General features: G+C 40.8%; 1 protein-coding gene across 2 annotated transcripts in view; it reads left to right on the plus strand.

Annotated features, from left to right (window-relative positions):
• Nucleotides 1-27820, plus strand: part of Syt9 (synaptotagmin 9) — a 176664-nt gene that overhangs the window by 124239 nt on the left and 24605 nt on the right. The window contains exons 4-6 of one of the 2 annotated variants that reach the window (XR_012451083.1): nt 205-325; nt 2142-2313; nt 4280-4404. Coding sequence is in view for 1 of the 2 variants with exons in the window: in XM_074084869.1 (XP_073940970.1) it covers nt 205-325; nt 2142-2313; nt 4275-4404 (423 nt within the window). In the remaining variant the exon portion in view is untranslated. Of the gene's footprint in view, nt 1-204; nt 326-2141; nt 2314-4274; nt 4405-27820 lie in introns of both variants that reach the window. The other variant, XM_074084869.1, reaches the window with a different exon arrangement.

Consider the following 27820-nt stretch of genomic DNA (forward strand, 5'->3'; position numbering starts at 1 on the left):
AAATGAGTTGTGCTTCCTTAGGTGAGTTACTCCCAGAATACAGGGATGTATTCTCCATATAACTGACCCAAAAGGAAGAGATAAGGGGCTTATGAGCTGAGCAAAAGGAACAGTGTGGTCCCTTCCAGTGCTGCTTTGCATCTGAGCCTCCTGCCTATCATCTGAAAAGACATTCTAATGCTTCCATTTTTGGTTTCTCAACAGGACAATGTGGATCTTGGAGAGCTGATGTTTTCCCTCTGCTATCTTCCAACTGCTGGCAGGCTGACCATTACCATTATAAAAGCAAGGAATTTAAAGGCAATGGACATAACAGGAGCCTCAGGTGGGCCATTCTTAAATTCAAGCTCCCCATCTGGTTCTAATGTAGTACCTTACAAAGTATCAAATATAGCAATAAAGCATGTTAACTCTGGAACCAACTTTCTAGGTTTAATCCCATTCCAACCACTTAAGAACTTTGTGACCTTAGCCAAGCCACTTAACCTTAATGAACATGATAATAGCATTGGGCTCACTGGGTTGTTGTAACATTGAGTTAATACATATAAAGCCAGAAAACTGTCTGGTATATATTAAACGCTACATAATGTTAGCTGCTATTATTCTCTGTGGAGTCTTCTCCCTCACCAGAAGTGCGAATTGAACCTAGAGTTTGCACATGTTAGCACAGCTTATCTAGTTAGGTCTTTCCTCAGATAGACACATCCCAGGCTTATTGGAGATTGAAGGCAACCCTATGTCCTTACAAAAGTGAATGATACAGTTGGGATTTGTTTGGTTTTATTTTTGGTTTAGTGAACCCAGCATGTACACTTGGATTCAAAACCCTAACAAAGATGTCTCATTATGATTTCCTACTATACAAATTCACAAGCATCCTCAGAAGGTTTGTCACCTGAATGTGGTGACAAACATGCAGCACACATTTGCTCACAGTCAGGGATATCAAAGAGCGTGAAATGCAATATATTCTGCATCCATACTCTAGGGGATTTCAAAGCAGAAAAAACCAAAGATGTGGCCCCAGGGGCCTCTGCATCCCTCTTGGAAATTGTAAGGAGCCAGGGCACGTGTGATTGGAGATAAGAGATGGAGATAAGAGATGGAGAACTCCCTGTTGAACAGGAGGATAGCGAGGCAGTGGTGAGACAAGAAGAGCTCTGTCCAGAATAGAGGCTAGTCTTGCCACTTGTCACCCTGTCACAGTGATGTACAAGGAGCAAGCCTGTTCTTCCTCTCCCTTTGCAATACAACTACAGGTGGTTCTGGGGGCTCCCTATACTTAAGGGCCTCCACCCCAGATGCTTTCTCTGTCCTTGAGGAATTCTGAAACTCTAGGACACTGGGAATTCCCTTTCTTTTCTTTTTCGTTTTTCAGTGCAGGGTTTGAACTCAGGGCCTCATGCATGCTAGGTAGGTACTCTATCATGTGAACCACACCCCCAGCCCTTTTTTGTTTTAGTTATTTTTTCAGGATCTCCTACTTTTTGCTGGGAGCTGGCCTCTGGCCACAATCTTCCTTGCTAGTCTTCCTACCTATAGCTGGAATTACAGACATGTACCACCATGCCAGCTTGTTTGTTGAGATGGAGTCTCTGTAACATTTTTGCCCAGGGTGGCCTTGAACCATGATCCTCCTGATCTCCATCTCCCAAATAGTGAAGAATTCCCTTTCCTAATGACCTGATCTTGGACTGGTGGCATGGCTCAAGTGACAGAGTGCTTCTCTAGCATGCACAAAGCCCTAGGTTCAATTCCCAGCACTGGAAGGAAAAAAAAAAAAAAAACCTACCTGATCTTTAGGAAAAGATTCCTTAGATTGAGTGACTCAGAGTTAGGGGACTAAGGCCTGTTTCTCACTCCTTATTTCTCTTCCTGTCACAGACAGGCGGGTCTTGAGTTATAGCTGTAATGTTTTCTAATTCAGTAACAGATGTTTTCACACTATTTTTAAATTTCTTGCATTTTGAAGAGCATAATCCCGTGCTTTTTCTTGAATTAATGCCTTAATTATCCTAACTAGTCCCTGCCTAGATATCACATTAATTAAATCCTCAAACTCCAGTCCACAGGCAGGGGTCTATGAAAACTCACAGTACATTCATCCTCACTATCCCTGCTTCTAATGGTCTGTACAGATCCCTATGTGAAGGTCTCACTGATGTGTGATGGAAGACGACTCAAGAAGAGGAAAACATCCACCAAGAGGAACACCCTGAATCCTGTTTACAACGAAGCCATAGTCTTTGACGTCCCTCCTGAGAACATTGACCAAATCCACTTGTCCATAGCTGTCATGGACTATGACCGGTGAGATGTCTGGCACTCCTTCTCAGTACAAGTCCCCTTCCCTGGGCAGGGAGGACAGCGATGGAAGCTGCCTAGATGCTCAGCTGGGGTCCTAGGTACAGGGAGTAACTGTATGAGCAGCACATGGAAGGCAGGTTGTCCAGGAGTCTTCAGTGTCCAAACCATGGTGTAGAGTCAGACTGCCTCTCAGCTCTTCCACTCTTTCCTCTCCTTGTGTTATCTCTTCCTTTTTCTCCCCTCCCCATCTCTGCATACCTCCTGGCATCTTGTGCAGATCTGTGGCCTGACAAGTCTTTGTGTTCTGTGGAGCAATCCTGACTACCTTTAGGGAAAAAAATTCCACCCCGAACAACAGAATGATTACTTTAGCCGGACCATCAACATTTCTAAATATGTAACTTCAATCTTGTTTTTTTTTTCCTTCTTGAAACATGTTGAATAAAGATCATTTCCATCCACTTAAGTCTGAAAGCAAACACAGAAATGTACTCTTGAAAATGCTAAAATCCGTATGGATGACAGGGTACATTAAAATGTATAAGATGCTAGACTTTTTAATTAATACAGCACAGAAGAGATATTTATAGCCTGCATTGTAGCCAATTGTGTATTTAAAGGACAGATTTGAAAAACAGTCATTTTAATATGCAAAGGAAGCACCAACAGGGAATTATACATGTTAAACCAGTCATTAGACTGAATTGCAAAGTCTCTTTTTAATTAGAAACCTCCCACGTGGTCTGGGCACAATTATAAAAGAAAGAATCATTTTGACTTCTAATATAATCTTACAAATATTATTTGTAGCTAAAACATTTTCCCACATACCTCCGAAATGTCAGCAAGGCAGCTTCAGTGACCTGAACACTTCTTCAGCAGATGCCTGCATGAAACATGACTGTCTTCCAACACGGCTGTCCATGGGTATGACAGCCCATGCTGGGCAGTAGGCCTTGTCCATCTCCCCTGGGCAATACACAGCACTGTAGTGTCAGGCCCCAGGAGGAGATACTGCCCACCAACTGTGGAAAGCTAGGCCAGTACTTTTAAAGCTATTGCCAAGTTTTCTTTATGAACAAATCTGATTATGTGATCTCTGCCTCAATTTAATTATCAGTAAACTCATGAATTTGGTCTGGAAAAATCCAAGGCAGAATTCATAGACCTTCTGCATGCATCTCATTTTAATGAGCTTAGACACAAATATCCTACACACTACATCCCCACCCATAGCTCCCCTTTACCACTCCCACGCAAACAGGAAAAATTACTCATCTTTGTAGAAAGGAAAAAGAAAGGGAATATGTGAGTTTGGGTCTCAAAGAGTTAAGAATGAGCCATATCTCTTGGTTTGCTAAGAAAAACAAAACAAAACACTGACCCAAGGCAGAAACCTACCCAAGGAAATTTTGAGAGTGTTAGCTCTAAGGGCCAAGGAGCTAAGTGTCTTGTAGAGTCGAGAACTCAAGTTGGACCAAAGAGCCAAATATGAGCTTGGAAGGAAGGAGAGAAGAGCATAAGATGACAATAATCTTCTCTAACAAAACAGGGAACAAGCCAACCCAGTAGCCTCCTCCACTTTGCCCTGTATGTGGGCTCAAGATAGTTACCAGACTCAGAACTGTTCTCTCACCCTCCTTGGTTGCCTCTTGTGATAATTTGAGTGCCCACTGGAAGCCAACCTAAATCCAGAACCCAAGGTAGTATCCTTAGCATGCATCAGGGCATTCTTTGATAACAGGATTCTCAGGAACAAACTAACCTATGTCAGTGTCAGGAAAGCCAAGTATGACATTGAATCCCAGGTTCTATTGGATGTTTTGGCTTGTAGTTGTAAATTAGGGAATTAAAAATAAACAAACAAAAACCACTTTCCCAATTCCTTTATCAGTTTAATTGAATAGCTATTACACTTATATACCAAAATTTTAAGAAAAAACTATTGTGGACCATTTTCACAGTGTAGGTCACAATGAGATCATCGGAGTGTGTCAAGTAGGCAACGAAGCTGAGCGGCTGGGCAGAGACCACTGGAGTGAGATGCTGTCGTATCCTCGGAAGCCCATTGCGCACTGGCACTCCCTGGTGGAGGTAAGAGCTACCTCCATGTGCTCCACTTTGCAGAAGAGTCAATGCTTTGCTGATGAAATGCAAAAGCTGGGAAAAACATGAGTTTACCAGGCTCTACAGATGGGTTTCTCTGGTGGCATTGACAGGGCTGTTAGGACTTGCATGTGGTCTGAGGTTCTGTTTGAGCTCCCCACCACTCTAGGAGGTTTTGAACATTGAGGTTTTGAATCCTGATCAAAGATTAGGGTTCTCTGGCTCCATGTTTGGCCTTTGGAAGGCATCTGCAGGGTGTGGTTGAGTGTAAAGTTTCAGACCATCATATGTTATCTAGAGCCTGACTTCTCAAAGAACTCTAGACTGAAAGAGAGGAGGTCTGAATTCTAGAACTGACTCTGGAACTAACCTGTGGTTCTAAGCAAGTTGGTTAGTATCAGGTTCAACCATGTTTAATGGAAAAACAATATAAAATGTAAATTTCTTTCTTACATACACAGCTTTGAAGAAAACAGTGTAGGATATTATAGTGGTCCCATGATCAACAGAAACCTAGACTTCTTCTGTCTTTCTGCTTTTCTGTCCCAGTATTTTTGGTTTTGTTTTCCTTGAAGTCACTTCATTGTACAATATGGCTGCTAAGCTCCAACCATCACATATCTTACAGGCCAAAAATCAAAGGTAAAAGTGGCAAGAGTCAAAAGAACACACATTCCTGTTCTGAGGATTTGCTTTAAGATCTCATGCAATGCTACTACTTGTTTATTTTAGCTGCAAACCATGTCTAGTTGTAGTGAAGGGTGAGAAATATATTCTTTTTGTTGGGTAGTAATCTTCTCAAATGAAAAACGAGGTTTTATTTGCAAAAGAGAGAGAGAGAATAGATAACTAAAGGCAATTTACATCATTCTCCCATTCTCACCCTCATTCACTCTCACTTTTCCATCACTTCTCATTCATTCTTATTCTACTTATCTTTGCTCATTTATTTGCTAATTCATTCCCTCAAAAGTAATTTGCACAGACTAAGTAACATTTCTGAGGTTCAAATGCCTTGTAGGCACATAAATTACAGAGGTGAATCAAAAGTAGAACTTGCGGACAGTGAGAGAGACAGAAGATTGTGTGTAGGTTACTTACTAAAGGATACAGCCATAAGCGTTGTCATCCATAGGAAGTGCCATAAGAGAGAGAGGTGTTTGTTGAGCTTACAGGAGATTCTGTGAAGTTTCTCCTTCCTGTTCTCAGTAAGTAAAGAGAAGAAGCCCCTGGGAATGGGAATGCCAGGAAGCAATTGGAGATTATTTACAAAAGGCTTGTGGGCTCCATGTGGAGAACTTTCCTCTGTTCTTTCTGTGCAGTCAGCTGTTTCCCTCAATAGCCATCATGAGAGAGCAAGACAGAGCCTCACCCAGAGTGTGTGCCTCTATCTGCCATAGTCATGTGAGTCTAGTTGTGGTAAACATGCATCAGTAGAGAGGCAAAGAGGCCCAAACCAGGACTGAGGAAAAAGGGACACCTCCTTTGTTAGAATGGTGCAAAAAGGAGGCTCCAAACATCAGGGTTTCTGGCTATATTCACAGGGAGCCTAGAGTCCCCTAATTTACATATCCCTAAAGGCATCTCTGTCCCTGGGCCATCAAAGCCAAGAATCTCTGCTGGACCCAAAATTAATCCCTAATGGAGCCCCAAAGGACCTGTGAGCCCCTTGAGAATTAGCTGGGAGACTGACACTGACTGAACCTTACCCCACTTCATTCCATGAATGGAATTCTCAAAGGAGTCTATCTGCAGGCTCATTAAATTGTTCAGGGCCACCTCTGGCAGTGTCAGAGCAGTTGTAAACCACTTCCTGTGTCTTCGAAGTCATCCCTGAATTAAATTATGACTTGTCATCAGGAATGTCTAAGCTCTGTGACAGGAAGTGGGATAGGAATAAGGGCAAGGGGTGGAGAGAAGCTGAGAGGTGAGCCCTGATCCCTGTTCTAGCGGTTCTTCCTCGGCAGGCAGTATCCTTGGCCGGGTGTGGCATCCTTGGCCCTGAGCAGCAGTGGGTGTAATGAAAAGAAGGAGGTAGAAAGCAGGCCTTGGAGGCTTCCTCCACTGCTGAGGGAAAGTGCTGTATAGCTTTGGTCGCCTGGGAGATGCTTCTTAAATGCTGAGCACTCAGCTTTTTGCAAATCTGTGTTCAATGGTTATGTAAGTGAGAAATAAATGTCTTTAGGGTTAAAGTACTGAAGCTTGGGAGTCACTTGTACAGCAGCTAGAATTACTTCAGCTAATACAACAGTTGTTTCTCAATTGTTGCAGCAGAACTAAGGAAGAGAAATGCTTGCTCCCTGGTATGAAAGGCTAACCAAGGGAGGCTGTTCCTTCCTTGTAGCTTCCTGTCTCTTTGAAGTAACACCCCAGACTCCAAATCCATCCTAAGAGGAGAAGTGATGCCCTCTCTTTTTAAAAATAAACATAGAAAAGGCAGAATTGGAGCAATGGTACCAGATGAGATGAAAGCAGGTGGGAGGTGGGCCATGCTTTGCTGGACTCTGTACAGGTGGAGGAGGCCGCAGGCAGTGGTGGGATGTGTGCATGAAGAAGTTGGATGGACCTAGATTCACATTGCTGGGCTGCCCTGTGCTGGTTGGGTTGTTCTTTCCTTTAGTTTTCTCATCTATAAAGTGGCCATAAGAGTGCCTGTTTGTCAAGGGCAGTTGTGGGGATGAAGCATCCCAATCTATGTGAAATGCAACTCCACAGCTGGCACATAACAGGTACTCAGTGAAGTTCTCATGATCCTTAAATACTTCCCACGTTTTGACGGGCTGCTGTGAATCCTCATGGGACTGTGTCATGTAGGGAAATATCCACCCATAGTTCATCATGGAGAATAAGAGAAAGGCTGGGAATCCTCATCCCCGCACCCCACAGCGCAGATTGGGGGGGTTCTCTGTACTTGAGTGCATGCACTTCTGCCCCTTTTCTTCTTTTCCTTGGCTGTAAAGATAAGTTGCTATTATGTCTTTTAAATTTCTGATTTAAAACAAAACATTGCTAAATCCCAGACCTTTTGATGTGTGTGTGTATGTGTGTGTGTGTGTGTGCGCACATGAGCTTGAGAGGGAGGACAGAATGAATAAGGGGGAGTTGGAATTTAGTGTGAAGGGAAGCTGGCCTGGCAGAAGCTCTTCACTGCCAAGGACCGAGGGACCAAGTTAGAACTGAACCCTGAGCCCTGCAGAGATCTGGCAGCATACTCAGGGCTGCATCCAACATATCCTGACCTTGCCAGGGCAGGTGGCAGATGGAGTCTTCAAAGCCAATGAATTAAAAAATCCGTTTCTCTCTCAGGGATTCTGGATGGCTTCACTTCACACTCAAAGGTCAGCCAATACCACTCCTTCTCCTCTCCATGATGTCAACAGCATGGAAAGCTGAGTAAACTGCCTCAGAGAAGGCTGCCTGGGGCTTGGGGATAGATAGGAGGATTCCCTCCACAGAGCTGCAAGGGATGATAGAGTGCTAAGGGCTCCCTCACCCTAACACAAGGCTCTGGACATCCAAGATAAGATGGTGTTGACCTGGCTATATCCCTGTACCTCTTGCATTCTCCTGAATGTCAAGTTGACCTACATGATTAGTTTCAGGGAGAATAACAGGAAATAGTTCCAGGTTTTCATTGCTCTCCGGTGTATTTCTGTGTAAACTTATGTATTAACAAGTAGTAAAGTTGGTTTGATGGGAAACCAGACACAGGCACCATTTGGTTAAAGTAGAATTTATTTTTACTAAAGAATAAAGAATGAGAGTCCAATCAGAATATATAGAACACATCAATGTCATCCTGATTGACAGGTGCAAGTTCTTAACTCCTAAAGTCCTATCTAAGTTGCTCAAATGTGATCAGTCTTCCTCTCACCAAGTCCAGTCTTTGTATAAATATGTGCATTGGGCTAGAATTGTTCTACACCAACCTAGCTGTCTGTTGGGACTGCCTGGTTGCACCTGGTGTACAGTTCTTTTCTGAGGGCTGTACAGTTCTCAGCATAACTATGGGTGCAAGACCACCTTGGCATGAATGGTCCTCATATATCATCTTCAGCCTCATTAAGGGTATGAATTTATAACTAAAGGTCCAAAGCAAATGTCAGTTACCCAGGCTTGTCTTGAAGTTATACTAACAATCCCTTTTAACCATCTCTCCAGCCTAACTGGATCTCCAAGGTCCACAGATTCCCAGGAGAAAGCATCTTATTTCCCATGGGTCATGAAAATGTAATGAGTACCTACTCCAGCAGGAGTTTGGGGAATAGACTTCTTGAGATCAGACCTGACAGGACAGGAAAAGTGACTAGAATTAACATGATTGCTTCCCAGAAGATTTTGAAGTGAGAGAGTGAGAGATTTAAACACTCTGGGCAAATTGTTATTCATGGCAGATTCAGGAAACTAGAGTGATTTCTTCCAGAAGGATATGGGTATAGCTGAAGGAGCCTAGGTGCTGTCACAGGTCTGTACATGGCCATTGCTGCTTTGTTCCTCCAGATCATGCTGGCCCTGAGTCCACATTTTCCTTTTGCTTTTCCTTCAATCCATCTGAACTTGGGGTTTCAAGCTTGAAGTGAAACTAGAATCACTCCTCCTTCTGAGCCCTCCCTGTCTCTTCTGCCAAAGGCTCTCTATTTCTTCTTCCTGTCTGGTGGAAATGTCCTTTCTGGTGTAGCATGATTCTTCTCTACCCATGACATGTTCAGGACTCCAAGGTTTTCTTTCAACATGTAAAGGAAATGTTTGGAGCTTAGAAGTGTCTCTTTTCTCACAACCAAGCCTGGCTTCAAGACTTGTTTCATGGGAGACTAGCTGACACTGGCTGATTGTTGACCTTCTTTTATCTGCCCTTCAACTTGAAGAAATATATGGCATTAATTCAATGCATGGAGACCACATGACTGATAGACAATGAAGATAATATCCTGGGGCTGATGTAGTGGCTCAAGTGATAGAGCACCTGCCTGGCAAGTGTGAGGCCCCGAGTTCAAACCCTAGTACTGCCAAAAAAAAAAAAAATAGAAAGAAAGAAAATACTATATCTGCCAGGCATGGGAATGCATAGGAGGATCATGAGTTCCAGGTCAGCCTTGGCTACAGAGTGAGAGAGACCATGTCTCAAAAAAAAAAAAAAAAAAGCCAGCACTGGTGACTCACACCTGTAATTTTAGCTACTCAGGAGGGAGCGATCAGGAGGTCCAAAGCCAGCCCTGGGCAAATGGTTTTTCAGGCCCTATCTCAAAAATATCTAACACAAAAAAGGGCTGGTGGAATGACTCAAGCAGTAGAGTATCTGCCTAACAATTTGAAGCCCTAGTTCAAAACCCCAGTACCATCAATAAAAAAGAAAAGAACATCCCTGCTACATAGACAGTGAATTAATATTTGATGAATGAAGGAAGGAAGGAATAAACAAATGAGATATATAATGAAGCAAATTGGGTTCCTTTAGAAATTCTGTAGTTTCTACTCCACGACATATCATCATTAAAACAACAAGTTCAGAAACTAAGGAAAGAATATTGAAGGCTGTAAGAGAGAAAAAACAAGTAACATACAAAGGTAAACCTATCAAAATCACAGCAGACTTCTCAACAGAAACATTAAAAGCAAGAAGAGCATGGGGTGAGATCTTCCGGGCACTGAATGAAAATAACTTCAACCCCAGGATACTCTACCCAGCAAAGCTATCATTCAAAATAGATGGAGCAATAAAAGTCTTCCATGATAAGCAGAAACTAAAACAATATGTGACCACAAAGCCACCATTACAAAAGATTCTGCAAGGGATCCTGCACACAGAAAGTGAAACCCAACTTAACCATGAAAAGGCAGGCAGCACCAAACCACAGGATAAGAAAAAGCAAGACAGTAGAGAGTAACATCAAGTTAGGTATACACAATCAAACCTTCAAACAACTAAGACAACTAAATGGCAGGAATCACCACAGACCTATCATTACTAACACTTAATGTTAATGGACTTAATTCACCCATCAAAAGACACCGTTTGACAAAATGGATTAAAAAAGAAGATCCAACAATTTGTTGCTTACAGGAGACTCATCTCACCTACAGAAATAAGCATATGCTTAGGATGAAAGGCTGGAAGAAGATTTACCAAGCCAATGGCCCCCGAAAACAGGCAGGAGTAGCAATACTTATCTCTGACAAAGTAGACTTCAAACCTACATTGATCAAACGAGATAAAGAAGGACATTCCATACTAATGAAAGGGGAAATAGACCAAAAGGAAATAATAATCATCAATCTGTACGCACCCAATGTCAACGCACCCAATTTCATCAAACATACCCTGAAAGACCTAAAAGCATATATAAACGCCAACACAGTGGTTGTGGGAGACTTTAACACTCCATTATCATCAATAGATAGGTCATCCAAACAAAAACTCAATAAAGAAATCCAAGATCTAAAATATGCAATAGATCAAGTGGACCTAGTAGATGTCTACAGAACATTTCATCCAACCTCTACACAATATACATTCTTCTCAGCAGCCCATGGAACCTTCTCCAAAATAGATCATATCCTAGAGCACAAAGCAAGCCTCAGCAAATATAAGAAAATAGAAATAATACCGTGCATACTATCTGACCACAATGCAGTAAAAGTAGAACTCAACAACAAAAATAAAGACAAAAAATATGCAAACAGCTGGAAACTAAATAACTCATTACTTAATGAAGAATGGATCATCGATGCAATAAAAGAGGAAATTAAAAAGTTCCTGGAAGTCAATGAAAATGAAAACACAACCTACCGGAACCTATGGGACACAGCTAAGGCAGTCTTGAGAGGAAAGTTTATAGCCATGAGTGCATATATTAAAAAGATAGAAAAATCCCAAATCAATGACCTAATGATACATCTCAAACTCCTAGATAAACAAGAACAAGCAAATCCCAAAACAAATAGAAGGAGAGAAATAATAAAAATAAGAGCTGAAATCAACAAAATAGAAACCAAAAAAACCATACAAAGAATTAATGAAACAAAAAGTTGGTTCTTTGAAAAAATAAACAAGATCAACAGACCACTGGCAAACCTGACTAAAATGAGGAGAGAAAAAACCCAAATTAGTAGAATTAGGAATGCAAAAGGGGATATAACAACAAACACCATGGAAGTCCAGGAAATCATCAGAGACTACTTTGAGAACCTATATTCAAATAAATTTGAAAATCTAAAAGAAATGGACAGATTTCTAGATACATATGATCATCCAAAACTGAACCAAGAGGAAATTAATCACCTGAATAGACCTATAACACAAAATGAAATTGAAGCAGCAATCAAGAGTCTCCCCAATAAGAAAAGTCCAGGACCTGATGGATTCTCTGCTGAATTCTATCAGACCTTTAAAGAAGAACTGATACCAACCCTCCTTAAACTGTTCCACAAAATAGAAAGGGAAGGAAAACTGCCAAACACATTTTATGAAGCCAGTATTACACTTATCCCAAAACCAGGCAAAGACACCTCCAAAAAGGAGAATTATAGGCCAATCTCCTTAATGAACATTGATGCAAAAATCCTCAACAAAATAATGGCAAACCGAATTCAGCAACACATCAAAAAGATTATTCACCACGACCAAGTAGGCTTCATCCCGGGATGCAGGGGTGGTTCAACATACGAAAATCAATAAACGTAATAAACCACATTAACAGAAGCAAAGACAAAAACCACTTGATCATCTCAATAGATGCAGAAAAAGCCTTTGATAAGATCCAACATCATTTCATGATAAAAGCTCTAAGAAAACTAGAAATAGAAGGAAAGTACCTCAACATTATAAAAGCTATATATGACAAACCTACAGCCAGCATTATACTTAACGGAGAAAAATTAAAACCATTCCCTCTAAAATCAGGAACCAGACAAGGATGCCCACTATCTCCACTCCTATTCAACATAGTACTGGAATTCCTAGCCAGAGCAATTAGGCAAGAAGAAGGAATAAAAGGAATACAAATAGGTAAAGAAACTGTCAAAATATCCCTATTTGCAGACGACATGATCCTATACCTTAAAGACCCAAAAAACTCTACTCAGAAGCTTCTAGACATCATCAATAGCTATAGCAAGGTAGCAGGATATAAAATCAACATAGAAAAATCATTAGCATTTCTATACACTAACAATGAGCAAACTGAAAAAGAATGTATGAAAACAATTCCATTTACAATAGCCTCAAACAAAATCAAATACCTAGGTGTAAACCTAACAAAAGATGTGAAATACCTCTACAAGGAAAACTCTACACTTCTGAAGAAAGAGATTAAGGAAGACTATAGAAAGTGGAGAGATCTCCCATGCTCATGGATTGGTAGAATCAACATAGTAAAAATGTCAATACTCCCCAAAGTAATCTACATGTTTAATGCAATTCCCATCAAAATTCCAATGACATTCATTAAAGAGATTGAAAAATCTACTGTTAAATTTATATGGAAACACAAGAGGCCACGAATAGCCAAGGCAATACTCAGTCAAAAGAACAGCGCTGGAGGTATCACAATACCTGACTTCAAACTATATTACAAAGCAATAACAATAAAAACAGCATGGTACTGGCACAAAAACAGACATGAAGACCAGTGGAACAGAATAGAGGACCCAGATATGAAGCCACACAACTATAAGCAACTTATCTTTGACAAAGGAGCTAAAAATATACGATGGAGAAACAGCAGCCTCTTCAACAAAAACTGCTGGGAAAACTGGTTAGCAGTCTGCAAAAAACTGAAACTAGATCCATGTATATCCTACCAAGATCAACTCAAAATGGATCAAGGATCTTAATATCAGACCACAAACTCTTAAGTTGATACAAGAAAGAGTAGGAAATACTCTGGAGTTAGTAGGTATAGGTAAGAACTTTCTCAATGAAACCCCAGCAGCACAGCAACTAAGAGATAGTATAGATAAATGGGACCTCATAAAACTAAAAAGCTTCTGTTCATCAAAAGAAATGGTCTCTAAACTGAAGAGAACACCCACAGAGTGGGAGAAAATATTTGCCAACTATACATCAAAGGACTGATAACCAGAATATACAGGGAACTTAAAAAACTAAATTCTCCCAAAACTAATGAACCAATAAAAAAATGGGCACATGAACTAAACAGAACTTTCTCAAAAGAAGAAATTCAAATGGCCAGAAAACACATGAAAAAATGGTCACCATCTCTAGCAATAAAGGAAATGCAAATTAAAACCACGCAAAGATTCCACCTCACCCCTGTTAGAATAGCCATCATCAGCAACACCACCAACAACAGGTGTTGGCAAGGATGTGGGGGAAAAAGGAACCCTTTTACACTGTTGGTGGGAATGTAGACTAGTACAACCACTCTGGAAAAAAATTTGGAGGCTACTTAAAAAGCTGGACATCGATCTACCATTTGATCCAGCAATACCACTCTTGGGGATATACCCAAAAGACTGTTACTCCAGAGGCACCTGCACATCCATGTTTATTGCGGCACTATTCATAATAGCCAAGTTATGGAAACAGCCAAGATGCCCCACCACTGACGAATGGATTAAGAAAATGTGGTTTCTATACACAGTGGAATTTTATGCAGCCATGAAGAAGAACGAAATGTTATCAATTGCTGGTAAATGGATGGAATTGGAGAACATCATTCTGAGTGAGGTTAGCCTGGCCCAAAAGACCAAAAATCATATGTTCTCCCTCATATGTGGACATTAGATCAAGGGCAAACACAACAAGGGGATTGGACTATGAGCACATGATAAAAGCGAGAGCACACAAGGGAGGGGTGAGGATAGGTAAGACACCTAAAAAACTAGCTAGCATTTGTTGCCCTTAACGCAGAGAAACTAAAGCAGATACCTTAAAGCAACTGAGGCCAATAGGAAAAGGGGACCAGGTAGTAGAGAAAAGGTTAGATCAAAAAGAATTAACCTAGAAGGTAACACCCACGCACAGGAAATCAATGTGAGTCAATGCCCTGTATAGCTATCCTTATCTCAACCAGCAAAAACCCTTGTTCCTTCCTATTATTGCTTATACTCTCTCTACAACAAAATTAGAAATAAGGGCAAAATAGTTTCTGCTGGGTATTGACGGGGGGGGGGGGGGGGAGCGGGAGGGGGCGGAGTGGGTGGTAAGGGAGGGGGTGGGGGCAGGGGGGAGAAATTAACCAAGCCTTGTATGCACATATGAATAATAAAAAAAGAAGGAAAAAAAAAAAAAAAAGAAATTCTGTAGTTTCAAACTCCCCCATTCCGTGGAGTCCAAAATAAAAGTCAGTCCCAGGCAAGGTGTAAAAGGCATTGAGAGTGAATTTGCATCAAGGCTGTTCAAATGGAGATGCCCTTTATTGAGCTCCAAGTTTTGATGAGCTCTTCTTTGTTTAGGAAAAGTACATGAGCAGGGGTCATTTCCTCCCTTGGTGCCCAAGAAATGCTATCTGATGATAGTAGCTTTGCATTTGGGGTACAATTGAGAAATATTCAGAACAATTGACTCCCCTTAGTAAAGTGCAGAGATCCGCTTGATATAGACAGCCAGGTCCTACTTCAGTATCTCCTTTGATAGTGGAAGCAGAGACCCCGGAGGTGCAAAGCAGACTGCTGCACCCCAAGTGAGAACTGATAGAGAGATGACAAGAAATCAGCCCTCAACTTGACTTTTCTCACTGGGGAAACATTTCAGCACCAGTTTATACAAAGTAATGACTTGCTCCACCCATCTGTGAAGTTAAAGGAGGAAAAAAACAAAGGGAAAGGTGGGGTGACAAAATAAAGGACTTATTTTTCAGATTTTTCAACTTTTTTTTTTTTTCAAAATTATATGAAGTTTATTTTGATCATTTTTAATAAAATTGCTTGCATTCAAAAGCAAGATATATGGGTAGGAACAGAAATTCAGTTTCTATAAATGAAGTAAATGAGACTCAGGATGATCTCATAATGTACCAAAGGCCACAAAGAAAGGACAACAAAGCCAAAGTCAGAGCTCTGTCTGCAGCTCCTGCGTGGTCTTCTGCTGGCTCCATGATTTAGATGTAAACTTTTTTTTTTAATTTTTATTGTTTTATTATTCATATGTGCATACAATGCTTGGGTCATTTCTCCCCCCTGGCCCCCACCCCCTCCCTTACCACCCACTCCGCCCCCTCCCTCTCCCCCCCACCCCCTCAATACCTGGCAGAAACTATTCTGCCCTTATCTCTAACTTTGTTGAAGAGAGAGTATAAGCAATAATAGGAAGGAACAAGGGTTTTTGCTAGTTGACATAAGGCTAGCTATACAGGGAGTTGACTCACATTAATTTCCTGTGCATGTGTGTTGTTAGGAAAAACGCCGCTCTCAAAGAAAGCTCACGAGAAAACTCACGTCCGTAGAGCAAAGTTTAATGGCAGGCCCAAACTGCCAGGCTGGCTGGGGAAAAGATGGCACAGCCCCAAGTCTGGGCGAGCAGTGGCTTTTATAGAAGGGGGAGGGTAAGGAAGTTAGTACAGGTGCAGTAGTCTCTGGTAGGGGTGGGGCTGTCTTAGAGCACGGGAATTTGTTTAAGGGCAGGGCTGCCATTTTGGCTGATTCACAAAATGGCGACATTATTGTTCTATCATGTGTTACCTTCTAGGTTAATTCTTTTGGATCTAACCTTTTCTCTAGTTCCTGGTCCCCTTCTCCTATTGGCCACAGTTGCTTTTAAGGTATCTTCTTTAGTTTCTCTGCATTGAGGGCAACAAATGCTAGCTAATTTTTTCGGTGTCTTACCTATCCTCACCCCTCCCTTGTGTGCTCTCGCACCAGTTTATACAAAGTAATGACTTGCTCCACCCATCTGTGAAGTTAAAGGAGGGAAAAAACAAAGGGAAATGTGGGGTGACAATATAAAGGACTTATTTTTCAGATTTTTCAACCACTTTTAAAAGATTTTTTAAAAACATTTTTAGCATGCCAATGTCCATAAACACTTGCAGAACCTCTGAAGCAAAACTGATTGCAAAGACCATAGAATGTACTATATGTTTGGGATCTGAAAATATTAACAAATCTGTTAGAATCTATACTAGTTGATATATGAGTGGCCAGAATGCAGTTTGAACAAGCAAGCACAGTTAGTGTTAATGGGCATTGTGTTTCCAGCTGGTGGAGGATATGCTTAGTAAATAAAGCCAAGACCACTCAGCCTTTCTCCTGCAAATATTATTTCTTTTTCTTTCCTTTTTTGTCTTTTGTGGTGGTGAGGTTTAAACTCAGGCACTTGCACTTATGAAGCAGGCACTCTACCATTTGAGTCACAACACCAATCCAACAGCCCTTCTTTTTTTTTTTTTTTTTTTTTTGTGGTACTGGAGTTTAACTCAGTGCCTACAACTTGAGCCACTCCACAAGTTCTTTTTTTGTGAAGGGTTTTTTCAAGATAAGGTCTCATGAACTATTTGCCCATGCTGGGTTTGAACCACGATCCTCCTGATTTCTGCCTCTTGAGTAGCTAGGATTACAGATGTGAGCCACCGGCACCTGGCAAGTCTTATTTCTTATATTGAATTATCTGTACAAAAAAAAAAAATAAGGTTTCTAAATGGTTTCTCACTTTCAGTTGGTATACAAAACCAGTGACTTTCTAGAAGGTCTGTACATATAGTAATCATACAAAAATGGGAATGCTTAAGGTAAACACTAGAAGTATAAAAAATAACAACAGTGTGATGGAAAGTAACATTTCTACCTAAGCAGAAAGTCAACAGCATCTTGACTCTCCTCTGATTCACAAGTGACCTTGCTGCAGCAGTCTTTGCCCTAGAGGATCACACTTGAATAGTTATTAAATAGGAGGGTGAATGACAATGGGTTTGAGCTTCAGCTCTCCCCACCTCAGGAGGGACTGGCATTGTGACTGCAACACAGTGGGGTGTGTAGATTCTTCTCCCACAGATTAAATGAATCAGAGTAGTTTTATGCCACTCTCTGAAGGAGTCATGCCAGCTGCTGATAGTCCCTCCCTGGAGAAGGGACCTGGGGCAAAAGTAGATCATCCTGGCAGAGGTCATCTGGGAAGGCTATTACTCCAGGAAATGTCTTCCAAAAGAAGCTCCTATCAAGTGCTGCTTCTCACACATCACCAGTACAACCTACTGATAGGACATAGCTAAGTTTATTGCTTTCTCCTGTAATGGAAGGGCAAGGTCTGGTTTATTTATATTTGGAAGTCTGATTTAAGGTGGGTCTTTCAGTGCAGTGAGGGGATGGAAAGAGAGGATCTTGGCTGCCATTGCCTCTTCTGTCTTATAGACTGTGGTATACTCACTACCTAACAAAGCCCATGGCACGTGGTAGACTCCCAGCAATGTTTTCTAATGAAACCAATTATTGCTATTTGGTTAATTGACTTGTGTGTTCAAATAGTCATGGTCAAAAGAGAGACACTTTACTCTCAATGATACACAAATTCTTTCACAGTTAAGGGAGAAAACTGCTTTCCTCTTGTACTTATACTTATGTTACTTTCCAGGGGAAGAATTCAAATCATACATGAAATTGAAGGGCCTGTGGAAGCTCTCCATTTCTGATTGCCCCCTGGGGTTGAAAAAGGCACAGTTCCTCAGCAGCAAACATTTCACACATTACTGCCCTTTCCCATCAATGTTTCCTCCCATGTACTCATTTTTTTAGAATAAAAGTGAAATTTGATACTTTTAACAACACTGTTTCAGCAACTTTATCTTTTAGTCCTGTTACTTTATTTTTAAGTAAAGCTCAAGTGTATGTTTAAAATCTGTAGTTGATAGTGATAGAATTACATTTTTTCACTCCTTTTAAATAAAATTCAGGGCATGAAATGTGATGACATTGGTAATCAAAATACTTAAAAAAGAAAGGGGATTTTCTTAAAAAGCAAGTGGAACTTTACAAATCACTAAGCAATTATGGAATGCAATCTCTACTTCGTAGGTATATAATATACTATAGTTTGTTGTACTCAGATTGTCAGAAACAGAAGCAGTTTCAAGCCAGCCAGGAAAACATCAAGCTGAGTTTTCTCTTTGTAGCAGAAGATCTGAATGGTATCAGCCTTTAGATACTTTACATATTGATAAGTAAGTGTTCCAATTCACAGAGTTTACTAGAGAAAGGTCATAAAACCAATCAAAAAAGTAAATAACATCCAAAGAGATTAAGAGTGACTATAAAATTTAAAATGTAAACATTCTGGATCTTCCTTCCTGCTATTAATGCTTAATGAAGTCTCTGAAGGGGACTTGGAGATTTAAATCCAAATAAATCCACATCTGTTTATGCTTTCCACAGGGCCTTATCTTCATTCTACCTCAGCTATGGTATAAATATTTCTGTCCCTCCAAAATTCTTATGTTGAAACCTCTTCCCCAATCTAGTGATATAAAGAGAATAATTAGGTAATACGGGCTGTGCCCTCATGAGTGGGATGAATACCTTATAAAAGAGGCCCACTGTGTGAAAATACAATAAGAAGGCACCATCTAGGAGCCTTCTCCTAGGATTATAGCTAGCTCTCACCAAACACCAAATCTGCTGGTGCCTTGATCTTTTGATTTCCCAACCTCCTGAACTGTAAGTAATAAATTTCTGTTGCTTATATAATACTCGGGCTAAGGCTAAGGCTAAGGTATTTTGTTAAAGCAACCCAAAAGGAATAAGGTACCCTCCTGTTACCTGGAGTCAAGGTTGCATCAAAAAATAAGGCTGAGTTGGGCCAAGCAACACTTCTTCACTAAAGAAGACAGGAATTAGCCTGACTTCAGAGAGACACACAGAATCTCTAAACAAGATAATCAGGACTGAGTATCTGCTGTTCCCATCCTAGTTCTGGGAATTTCTCTGCAGAAATATTGAGTGGGGCCACCAGTGGCAGTAATGTTCCCTAAGGAAGGAAGCAAGAGCTAGACAGGGATTAGATTGAGATGGTAGGTATCTTCATTGCAGATTTTAAGGATTGAAGTAGTATTTTGCTTTTGAGAGATCCTGACCTGCCAGGCTGGGTCAGACTTGTGGAAGGGTTGAATAGTGTGGGAGTTCTACTCACTTTGGCATACAAGGTTCAGGAATGAGTTGACAACCAAGGTCCCTTGGCTATGGAACATTGCATCACAGGACCCAAAAGGATAGAGGATAGCCACAAGAGGGCAGTTCTGCCTCTCCACTTTGAGCCTGCAGGGTGACATCAGCATGGGTGTGGGTGACCTCAGGAGTGACTAGTTGGGGTGACCAAATCTGATCTTTCAGTTGCAGTTTAAATTTTATGCTCTTAAAAGTTGCAGAATATTTATTTTTCAGGGTTAGAACTAATGGCTCTTATGCTACTACTTGCAAATAATATGGGACTTCCCTTGCTTTTCAAGTATTAAACCAACATACGTGAATATGGAGCCACTTAGAAATAAATCTTAAATCAAGAATAAGGGTCCAAGAATCCTTGCAGAAAAAGAAATCATAATTGAGTGAAACCCTATGACTTCAGGATAACAAGAGAGAATTGGGGACACTACCACGAATTGCACCATTTGTATCGGGGCAGAATCTAAGCCTTCACTCTCAGTGTACCATCAGCACTAACTCCAGCCCTTCTGTTCCTCCCACATGACAGTGGGCATGAAGCAGTTAATAGCAAAGACCTTGAGAAGCTGCTCTTTGTTATAAGGAAATTGCTTTTAGCTCCAGTTGCTGCAGCCAGAAGAGATGCTTGAAAGCAAGAGAGGGAATAATAGGGTAGAAAAGGACTTTTGAATTACATGGGAGACTTCGAGGACTACTCATTCCAGAAGAAGTTCCTCTTACTGATTCAAGCCAATAATTCTCCAGAGTTCCCAAGCACTGATGTAACTTCCTTCCCCATCTTCACAGACTGTTTAAATTCATGGGTGCCCAGGAGACAGTCCTGCTGAGTATGAGCTTCCTCCATAACAGAAGCTGGGACAGAATTAATAATAGCAATAATCCTACAAATACAAAGTTGAGCCCTGTGCTGTAGTGGAGGTGGATGGTCTCTGAAAGTTAAAAGAGTCCTTAAGCAATTGCAGATGAAACTAATATAAATTGATTAGAAAATCAGCTACACAGTCCAGAAGAGGACTCTGTGAGACAGGGGAAGAAGACGACTAAATAAGTAGATACGGACCCAACTTGAGGCTTTGCTCATTCTCACCCTAGAAAGGATGAGAAATTAAGGATTAAGCCCCTTCTAGAACCACTACTCATTCCATGCTCAGAGAATAATAGGCAACCTCTATTTTTAAGACTTTATGCTGATGATGGCGCATACTTGATTGAGTATAATACAGCTAGTGAGAGGTTGCTATATAAAATTCCTTCCATGTGATTGAAGAAGCTGAAGAAAGTGTGGGTGTGAAAGAGAAGTGTTGGAACAACAGCCAGTCATAGGGAATGGAATTTGATGCCATTGGGAGAAGGGGAAATTAGAGGCAGTATATTGAGTAGAATTGACATGGATTTGCATTTGGATTGTACAGTGACAGCTTTCTGAGACTGGCCCCAGACTGAATGGTCCATGGTGTTCCCACATGAGGCTAGATTATTTGTAATTTTTCATATACATGTATATGTACAAATTTAAGTTAGCGCTCAGCAAGCTAAAGCATACACATAAAGACTTAAATTAACTGTTTAATATTCTAGGGTCCAATTTGGGGGCTTTGGGAGGGTGTTTTATTTTGTTTTGTTTGGCTGAATTTATTCCTGAACTTGTTTAACTTGGAAACTAAATGTATGAAATATATAAATGCAAAAGCTACTGTGGTCAAAGCAATGAGAAGCTGAGGAGAGAAACATTTAATAAGAAAGGCATAGCCCAGTTAAACTTCCTGGTGAGCTACCCCAGCTGTGCTGCTGTCGCTAGTGTCTAACAAGAAGGGAAATCTCATGCCAGCTTTGCCACTTGGAGCTGTGAAGCTTTGACAAGTTATCTGTTCTAAGAATCAGTTTTCTCCTTCATAAATGAGGAGGTTTCTATGTGGTTTTAAATACCTATTTAGGCAATTCAATGATATAGCATATACAAAAGGACCTAGCCTGGATCTGGCAGTTAAAGATGCTCAGCAAGTGTTTGTTTCCTTTTTCAGCCAATTAAAATCTTGGGGAAATATAATTCTACCTAGACCTTTCAGCAGCTAATTATTGGTGGTGCTATTGCAATGCTCAAATAAGGATAACTTCCTAGGAATATTCCAAGTTTCTCATTTTTCTGACTTTTGGAATTTCCAGTGCTTCACAGGGACTTTGTCATCAAGAATGTAAGCTGTAGCACTGTATTTCAATAATTTCCCAATTATACATGGAATAGATTCTTACCTGTGATTTACAGTAGAAATATATCTAATATCATTACATATACACAGATATAAAACTACACACATGTATGTTGTTTAAAAATTGTATTTCATTTTTTAAAAAAGTATTGGTCAAAACTATTACATTAATTTTTTAAAAATCCAATAATGGGTCACTTTTCTCAATATGAAAAACATTTACATAAAGGGTACCACTTTCAGAGAGGCCACTGTAATTTTGTTCTATTATGGTTTATTAAATGAGAGATGTAGAATCATGATCAAGTCCACACATTTTTACAGCCATCTATTCAGATCTTTTCTCTGAAAGACTTGAATTCCAGGCTTTTCATCACATACATTCACCATCACATACATTCCTCATGACTTGAGTTTAGCTTCTCTGCTAGGATACTGCATGCATGAGTTTGTGCTGACACATTTATACAAGTACAAATAACTTTTTTTTTGCCACATATATTTAACCTTGGGGCTGAGCCTTACGGTGCTAATCAGCATTGAGATACCAACCATGTGCTTATCATTGAAGAATATTGTCATGTAAAACCACAGAAGGAAGGAGAGATAACGCTCATGAAGGTGAGTGTCTCTGCTATGAAAGAGCTCCCTGAGTGACTGGCTCTACATGACTCCTTCACTCCTGCTGAGGCCAGGCACTACACTGAGTACTGAAGATGCTGATGAAGGCTAAGTGCCTGCCTTCAAAGAGGCTGATAAGAGAGACTAACAGTTTATTGTTCCAGTGTAATGCCATAGATTATATAATTTGTGTTTTCCCAGTTTTTACGGGAGCACAGATGAGTGTGTTCTCAATACGCCATAGGGGAGGGAGTGGTAATATGTGAGCATAGATGACCTGACTTCAGCAGGCTCTTAGAAATGAGTAAAAATCCCCCCATTGAACAAAGAAGAAAAGGAAAAGAATAGAGATCAATGCATTCAAAGGCACAAAGTTGTAAAAGGCAAGGGTCAGTGTCTGACACACCAAGGAGTTCAGATGATTAAAACAGGCAACCTGGAGTGTGGAAATAAGGCCAGAAAGGGAGGGAAGGAAGTTTGGCCTTTCTACTGGGACAATAAGGGAGCTTTGAAATGATTTTGAGAAGAGCTGCAATGTGCTCAAATTGACATATTAAAAGGATCACACTGACCACCTGGAGGAGGTGTGGCCAGGATGAGCTGTGTTGGGGCCTGAAGAGGGAAGAAGTAGAGGATAAGGAAGAATATACTTGGAAAGAATTATGAGCTAAAACAAGAGGTTAGGGAGAGGGAGGAGTTCAGGATGATAGCCAGGCCTCTTTGTTGACCAGATGGATGGTCCTGCTGTTTACTGGGCTACAGAATTGTAGAGAAGGGACCAGGGGCTTGGAGTAAAGAGATTAAGGAGTTTCACTGTATTCCCATAGCAATGGAATTTGACAATGTATGGTTTATTCATTACCTTCTAAAAGATGAGTTCACAACAGTTACTTAAATTTTAACCATCACCCTGTACACACACACACACACTGCTCTGAATGATGACTTTTTCAATGAAAATGCCTATGCCCATAAGCTGTTGACAAAAGGTTAATTAGCCTGCCAGATCCTCTGAGGGAAGCTCAGAGCTTTACTGACAAAAGCTTTCCCTGAGTTAAGGGAGGTTGTAGTTTTTCCCCCTATGTTAGAGGACACCACACTCAGCTATAACCTTACTGTGAAAAGAAGAGACCTCAGTTCAGATTGGCATATTCTACACTCTGCTGAAGCCTAGAGTGAAGACCAAAACAAAAAAATCTGGAACATCATCAGGACCTGGACCTCAGAGATGACTCAGGAGTCAGAAGGGAGAAAGTGCTAGGAAGAGGCAAAAAGAGACAGACGATCAGGACAACCTCAGACTACAGACCAGGCCACAACAAGTTGAATGTATAGCAAAATATATCCAAATCTATTTCAAATTACACTTAGTAATATTTTAAAACCATTCTTCATTTCACTAAGCAACATCTCTGTGCTATTTAATCTGTGTGCACAGGTTGGCTGGGCTCACTCTCTGAGTTCAAGGAAAGCAGTTTCAGTGGTGTGATGGTACTTGGTGGCATCCTGATTGGAGAGACAAGGAGGGAGGAATTAGAAAGTGAGGAATTAAGAGTTAATGATTATAGACAACTTCAAGTTACTTGGCTGAAAGCAGAAGGCAAAAGATAAGTAAGTAGGTAGAAAAGGATGAAGAGTCAAAGGAGGGTGATTTCTTCATTTTCAGAAGCAAGAAATGTGGGCATTTTTATAGGCTTAGGAAAGTCCAATATGGAAGAAAAGACTGAAGGTACAGGAGAGAGAGGGGATAACTGATGTGTGAGTTCTGACCTACAGACACAGGGTCCAGTTCATCATCAGATGTTCTGCCCCTTCCATATCAGGCCCATCATGGTGTCATCTTGGTTCCATGGCATATGGAAGTAAATGTTACTCCATGGCCAGGGTTAACAAGTACCTTGTGCTGCTCTCAGTATGAGAGCAGAGGACCCAGCATTTATTCAATTGCCACTTACCCCAACTACTAGAACTGAAGCCCAGCTTATTGCCTGCCTCCTTTCTCCCAGGTTTCTTGGTACCCAGGCTTTCCTCTACATACTTACTGCACATTCTGGTATGCTGGAAACAGGCTCTGCCCTTTTCTATCATGGCTCAGGCTTGAAAGGACTTCTTTCCCTATCTTGGTCCTGTGTGACCTTATGCCAACACCCATAACCTGCTGTTATTCTTCCAGGAGCTTTTATCAGGTTGTCTAGAATGGCCCAGCCTCTTTCCCATGCCCTCCTCTGCACTACACTTTGCAACTGCATTCCTCAGAACAGACTCTGCCCTGCCATCTCATGTACCTCCCACATCCCACCCCTAACTCTTGGATATTACATTTCTATTCACATTTCATCTCTGATTTCACCATCAGCTCTTGACACAGAAGCTTCTTCCTACTAAGTCCTCTTCTCCTGGCTACAGTTCATAGCCCACACCTCCATTCACTTCCACCCAGTCCAGCTGTGGGCATCCTTTGAGCATTTATTCTGAAATTCTAAAGGTTTCAATGTTGAGGAAAGAGGCCATCTCTCATCACTGAGAAAGTATTCAATCACTGTGCCTTTTGGATTCAGACAACACCCCAGACACTCAGAGGATGAAACGGTTGAACAACTTCTAAAAACCCAGCCTAATAGAGAGGACAAATTTCCAGAAGAGAATGGAAGAAATTATACGAACATCAATTATATAAGCTAGTAAGGGTGTGGAGGCATGCACATTACATAGAATAGAAGGAAAGTCATTCTTTCCACTGCTACTTCCTAATGGGGTAAGGCCTTTATCTAGAATGTGAACTCAAACCTGGGAAACCAGAAACTTTCTCTGCTCCAGGAAACAAGGAAAAATCTGAGGAGAGTCCATGTGGGAGTCATGGTGGCCTGATCAAAAAAAAAAAGAGTGTGTCTAATCTTAACTGATATTGGGGGGACAGATAGTGCTCAGGTACAGTGGGTTACACCTGCTAAGGTTGTTGGGGAAGCATTTCTTGGGAGTAGACCCCAATCTCAGCCACAGGAATTGTGGTCAAACAATACCAAGTCAAAAGATAGGCTAGAGCTGAGAGGTAAATCCATGAGCCAAAGACTGGAGAACATAATCAAGGCTTGCACTTGAAACTTCAAGATGAGACTTCAGAAATGAAATAGAGTTGGGATGCAGAACAGATGAGAGGTGGTGACTCATGCTAGAACATATTACCCACAGTGCCTGTCCCAGCTCAGCCTTCCCTGCATGCATGCAAACTCCATCCTTCATATCATAAAGAGGCAGTCTTAACCACTATGGTTCTTAAAGTGTGTACCCCTGGTCATGGGTGATTAGATAAAGAGGGGCTCATGCTCCCAGCAGCCAATCTCTGGGCTGCCCAGTGGTGACTCCTGACATGGCCTGATATCCCAAGGAGAGTTGGGTCAATTAGATTCTATCACTGAACTTGGAAATGCCATGAACATTTCTAATGAGCAGCAGAACCAGAAATTGAAAGGTCATAAGTTTCACAGAATTTAGAGGTCTTGATAGGCCATGAGAAAGCCACCTTGTCAGTATTTCAGAATTGTAGCAAGAAATATATGCAGAGTAGAAGATAAAGAAGCCAACTAATAAAAAGAGGAGAGAGAAACAGATGAACAGAGAAGAGATGAGTCTTATTAATAATAAAGACCAGTTAAAAAATCTAGAGGTTCTGATGCTGAGAACATGGGGATTATAGAAATTTACTTTACCCACTCCTATCAGGGCTCCTTCTGTGGAGCTTCTATGAGAATTCATTTCCATTATTGTCCTATGAGAATTTTTGTAATAAAGCACACCCATCCAAACATGTATTGAGCTTCCTTTATTGAGCCTGTGTACCTTGCAATGCAAAGATTCACCAGAAAAGATATGGACTTGGGAGTGTCTAGAAGCAAACATGATAAAAGGTGTTTGGCTTCTCCATTTGTTTCAACAGTTTTCCAAAGTCTAGCTGTACTAAAGATGTAACCTTGAATGGGTAGCAATTCCCTGAATAGAAAAAAAATTTGAATGAGCAAAATAACACAAATAGAAATGAGATCCATTAGAGAAAGCTAGACTTCTGGAAAAGAATCACAGATGAGTGAGAAACACGCCCCCCCCACCCTGCCGAATATTCAGTATGAAGAAAGCAGTTCATAGGGAAGCTACAAAAAAGTTAATTATTGGTGATGTTTCATTGTGATGCATAAATAAATTGTACGTGGGTCCAAAAGGTATAATGGCAAGATGCCTTTCTGATATTGAATAAGGTATGATAGATTCTGCTGAAAGTGGTCACAGTTATTGCTTCTCATGGGCACAGATAATCTACTTGGAGCAAACTTAAATATGTTTTTAGAGACAGTAATTTTTTGATTGGGAAAATGAAGGACTTGAGAATAGAGGTGGTATTTTCATTACTCCTTCCCATTGCCCTTTACAACTCTGGAGCATGAAGGAGTGCTTCAAAGATGATCAATAGCTGCCTTAAATGATCAGGTTAATGTTTAGAATGAGGACCTGAATCATGGGTTAAAATAGTAGAAGAAATCATTTACAGTCAAGAATGCAGAGCATCTTACAAAGACATAGAAAACAGTGTTTTTCAAAGAATGATCAGCTAACTTCATCAAGATTTATAAACTAATACTAGGAAGTAGAGAGAGCCAACACAACAAAACAGATAATCCACAATATCATTTGTTACAAATGACACTAAGTCGGAGGTGGGAAGGATTTTCAGAACAGGAGGTATCCAGTGATTCACAGGAGGAAAGATGGAAAGTCAGCTATAAGAGATGTGTGTGTCCTTAGGTATGCTACTCCATCCTGAGTGGAGAACAAACAGATTATCTGGAGCAACGTTATAGGCTTGTAGGCATCACTGATACCAAAACGTGTCAGCAGACCATTTGGAAACACACAGATTAATGTGCTGTGTCTTGCTGAAAACCTTTATCCTCAACACTTGAGAATCATATGTGTGGGATTGAGCAGAAAGGACCCCATAGCACTAGTGCAGAGTAAGCACTTTAGTTGTGAGGGAAAACCCTCTGGCAAGACATTTCCTGGAAGTCTTCATTTGTTAAGGACAGTATCTGACAAGTTCTTGAGTTGCTTTGTTATAAGATACATGCATTGGAATACTTCTGAGGCAAAGAACAGGAACTTTGACACTAACTGGTTTAAACAATAAGAAAATGTATCATCTGGCTAGAGAGCTGAGAGAGGATGGGAGTTCAGGGATTGATTCAGTGGTTAATGGTGGTGCCAGGAACACTAGTTCTTTCCAGGCTGTTGGACATCCTTTTTATTCATCTTCTGATGAGTAGCAACATGGATGTAGTTCTAGGCATTGAGTCCAGACATGAAAACGTCCAAAGAAAAATGTACTTCATGTGGTTCTCAATTAGGATCAAGGAAAAACTTTCTACTTACCTTCATGGCTAGAAGTTTGCCAGTTTTTGAAGCAATGTGGGCCAAACAAG

The sequence above is a fragment of the Castor canadensis genome, chromosome 1 (assembly GCF_047511655.1).
Source record: "Castor canadensis chromosome 1, mCasCan1.hap1v2, whole genome shotgun sequence".
Lineage (NCBI taxonomy): Eukaryota > Metazoa > Chordata > Mammalia > Rodentia > Castoridae > Castor > Castor canadensis.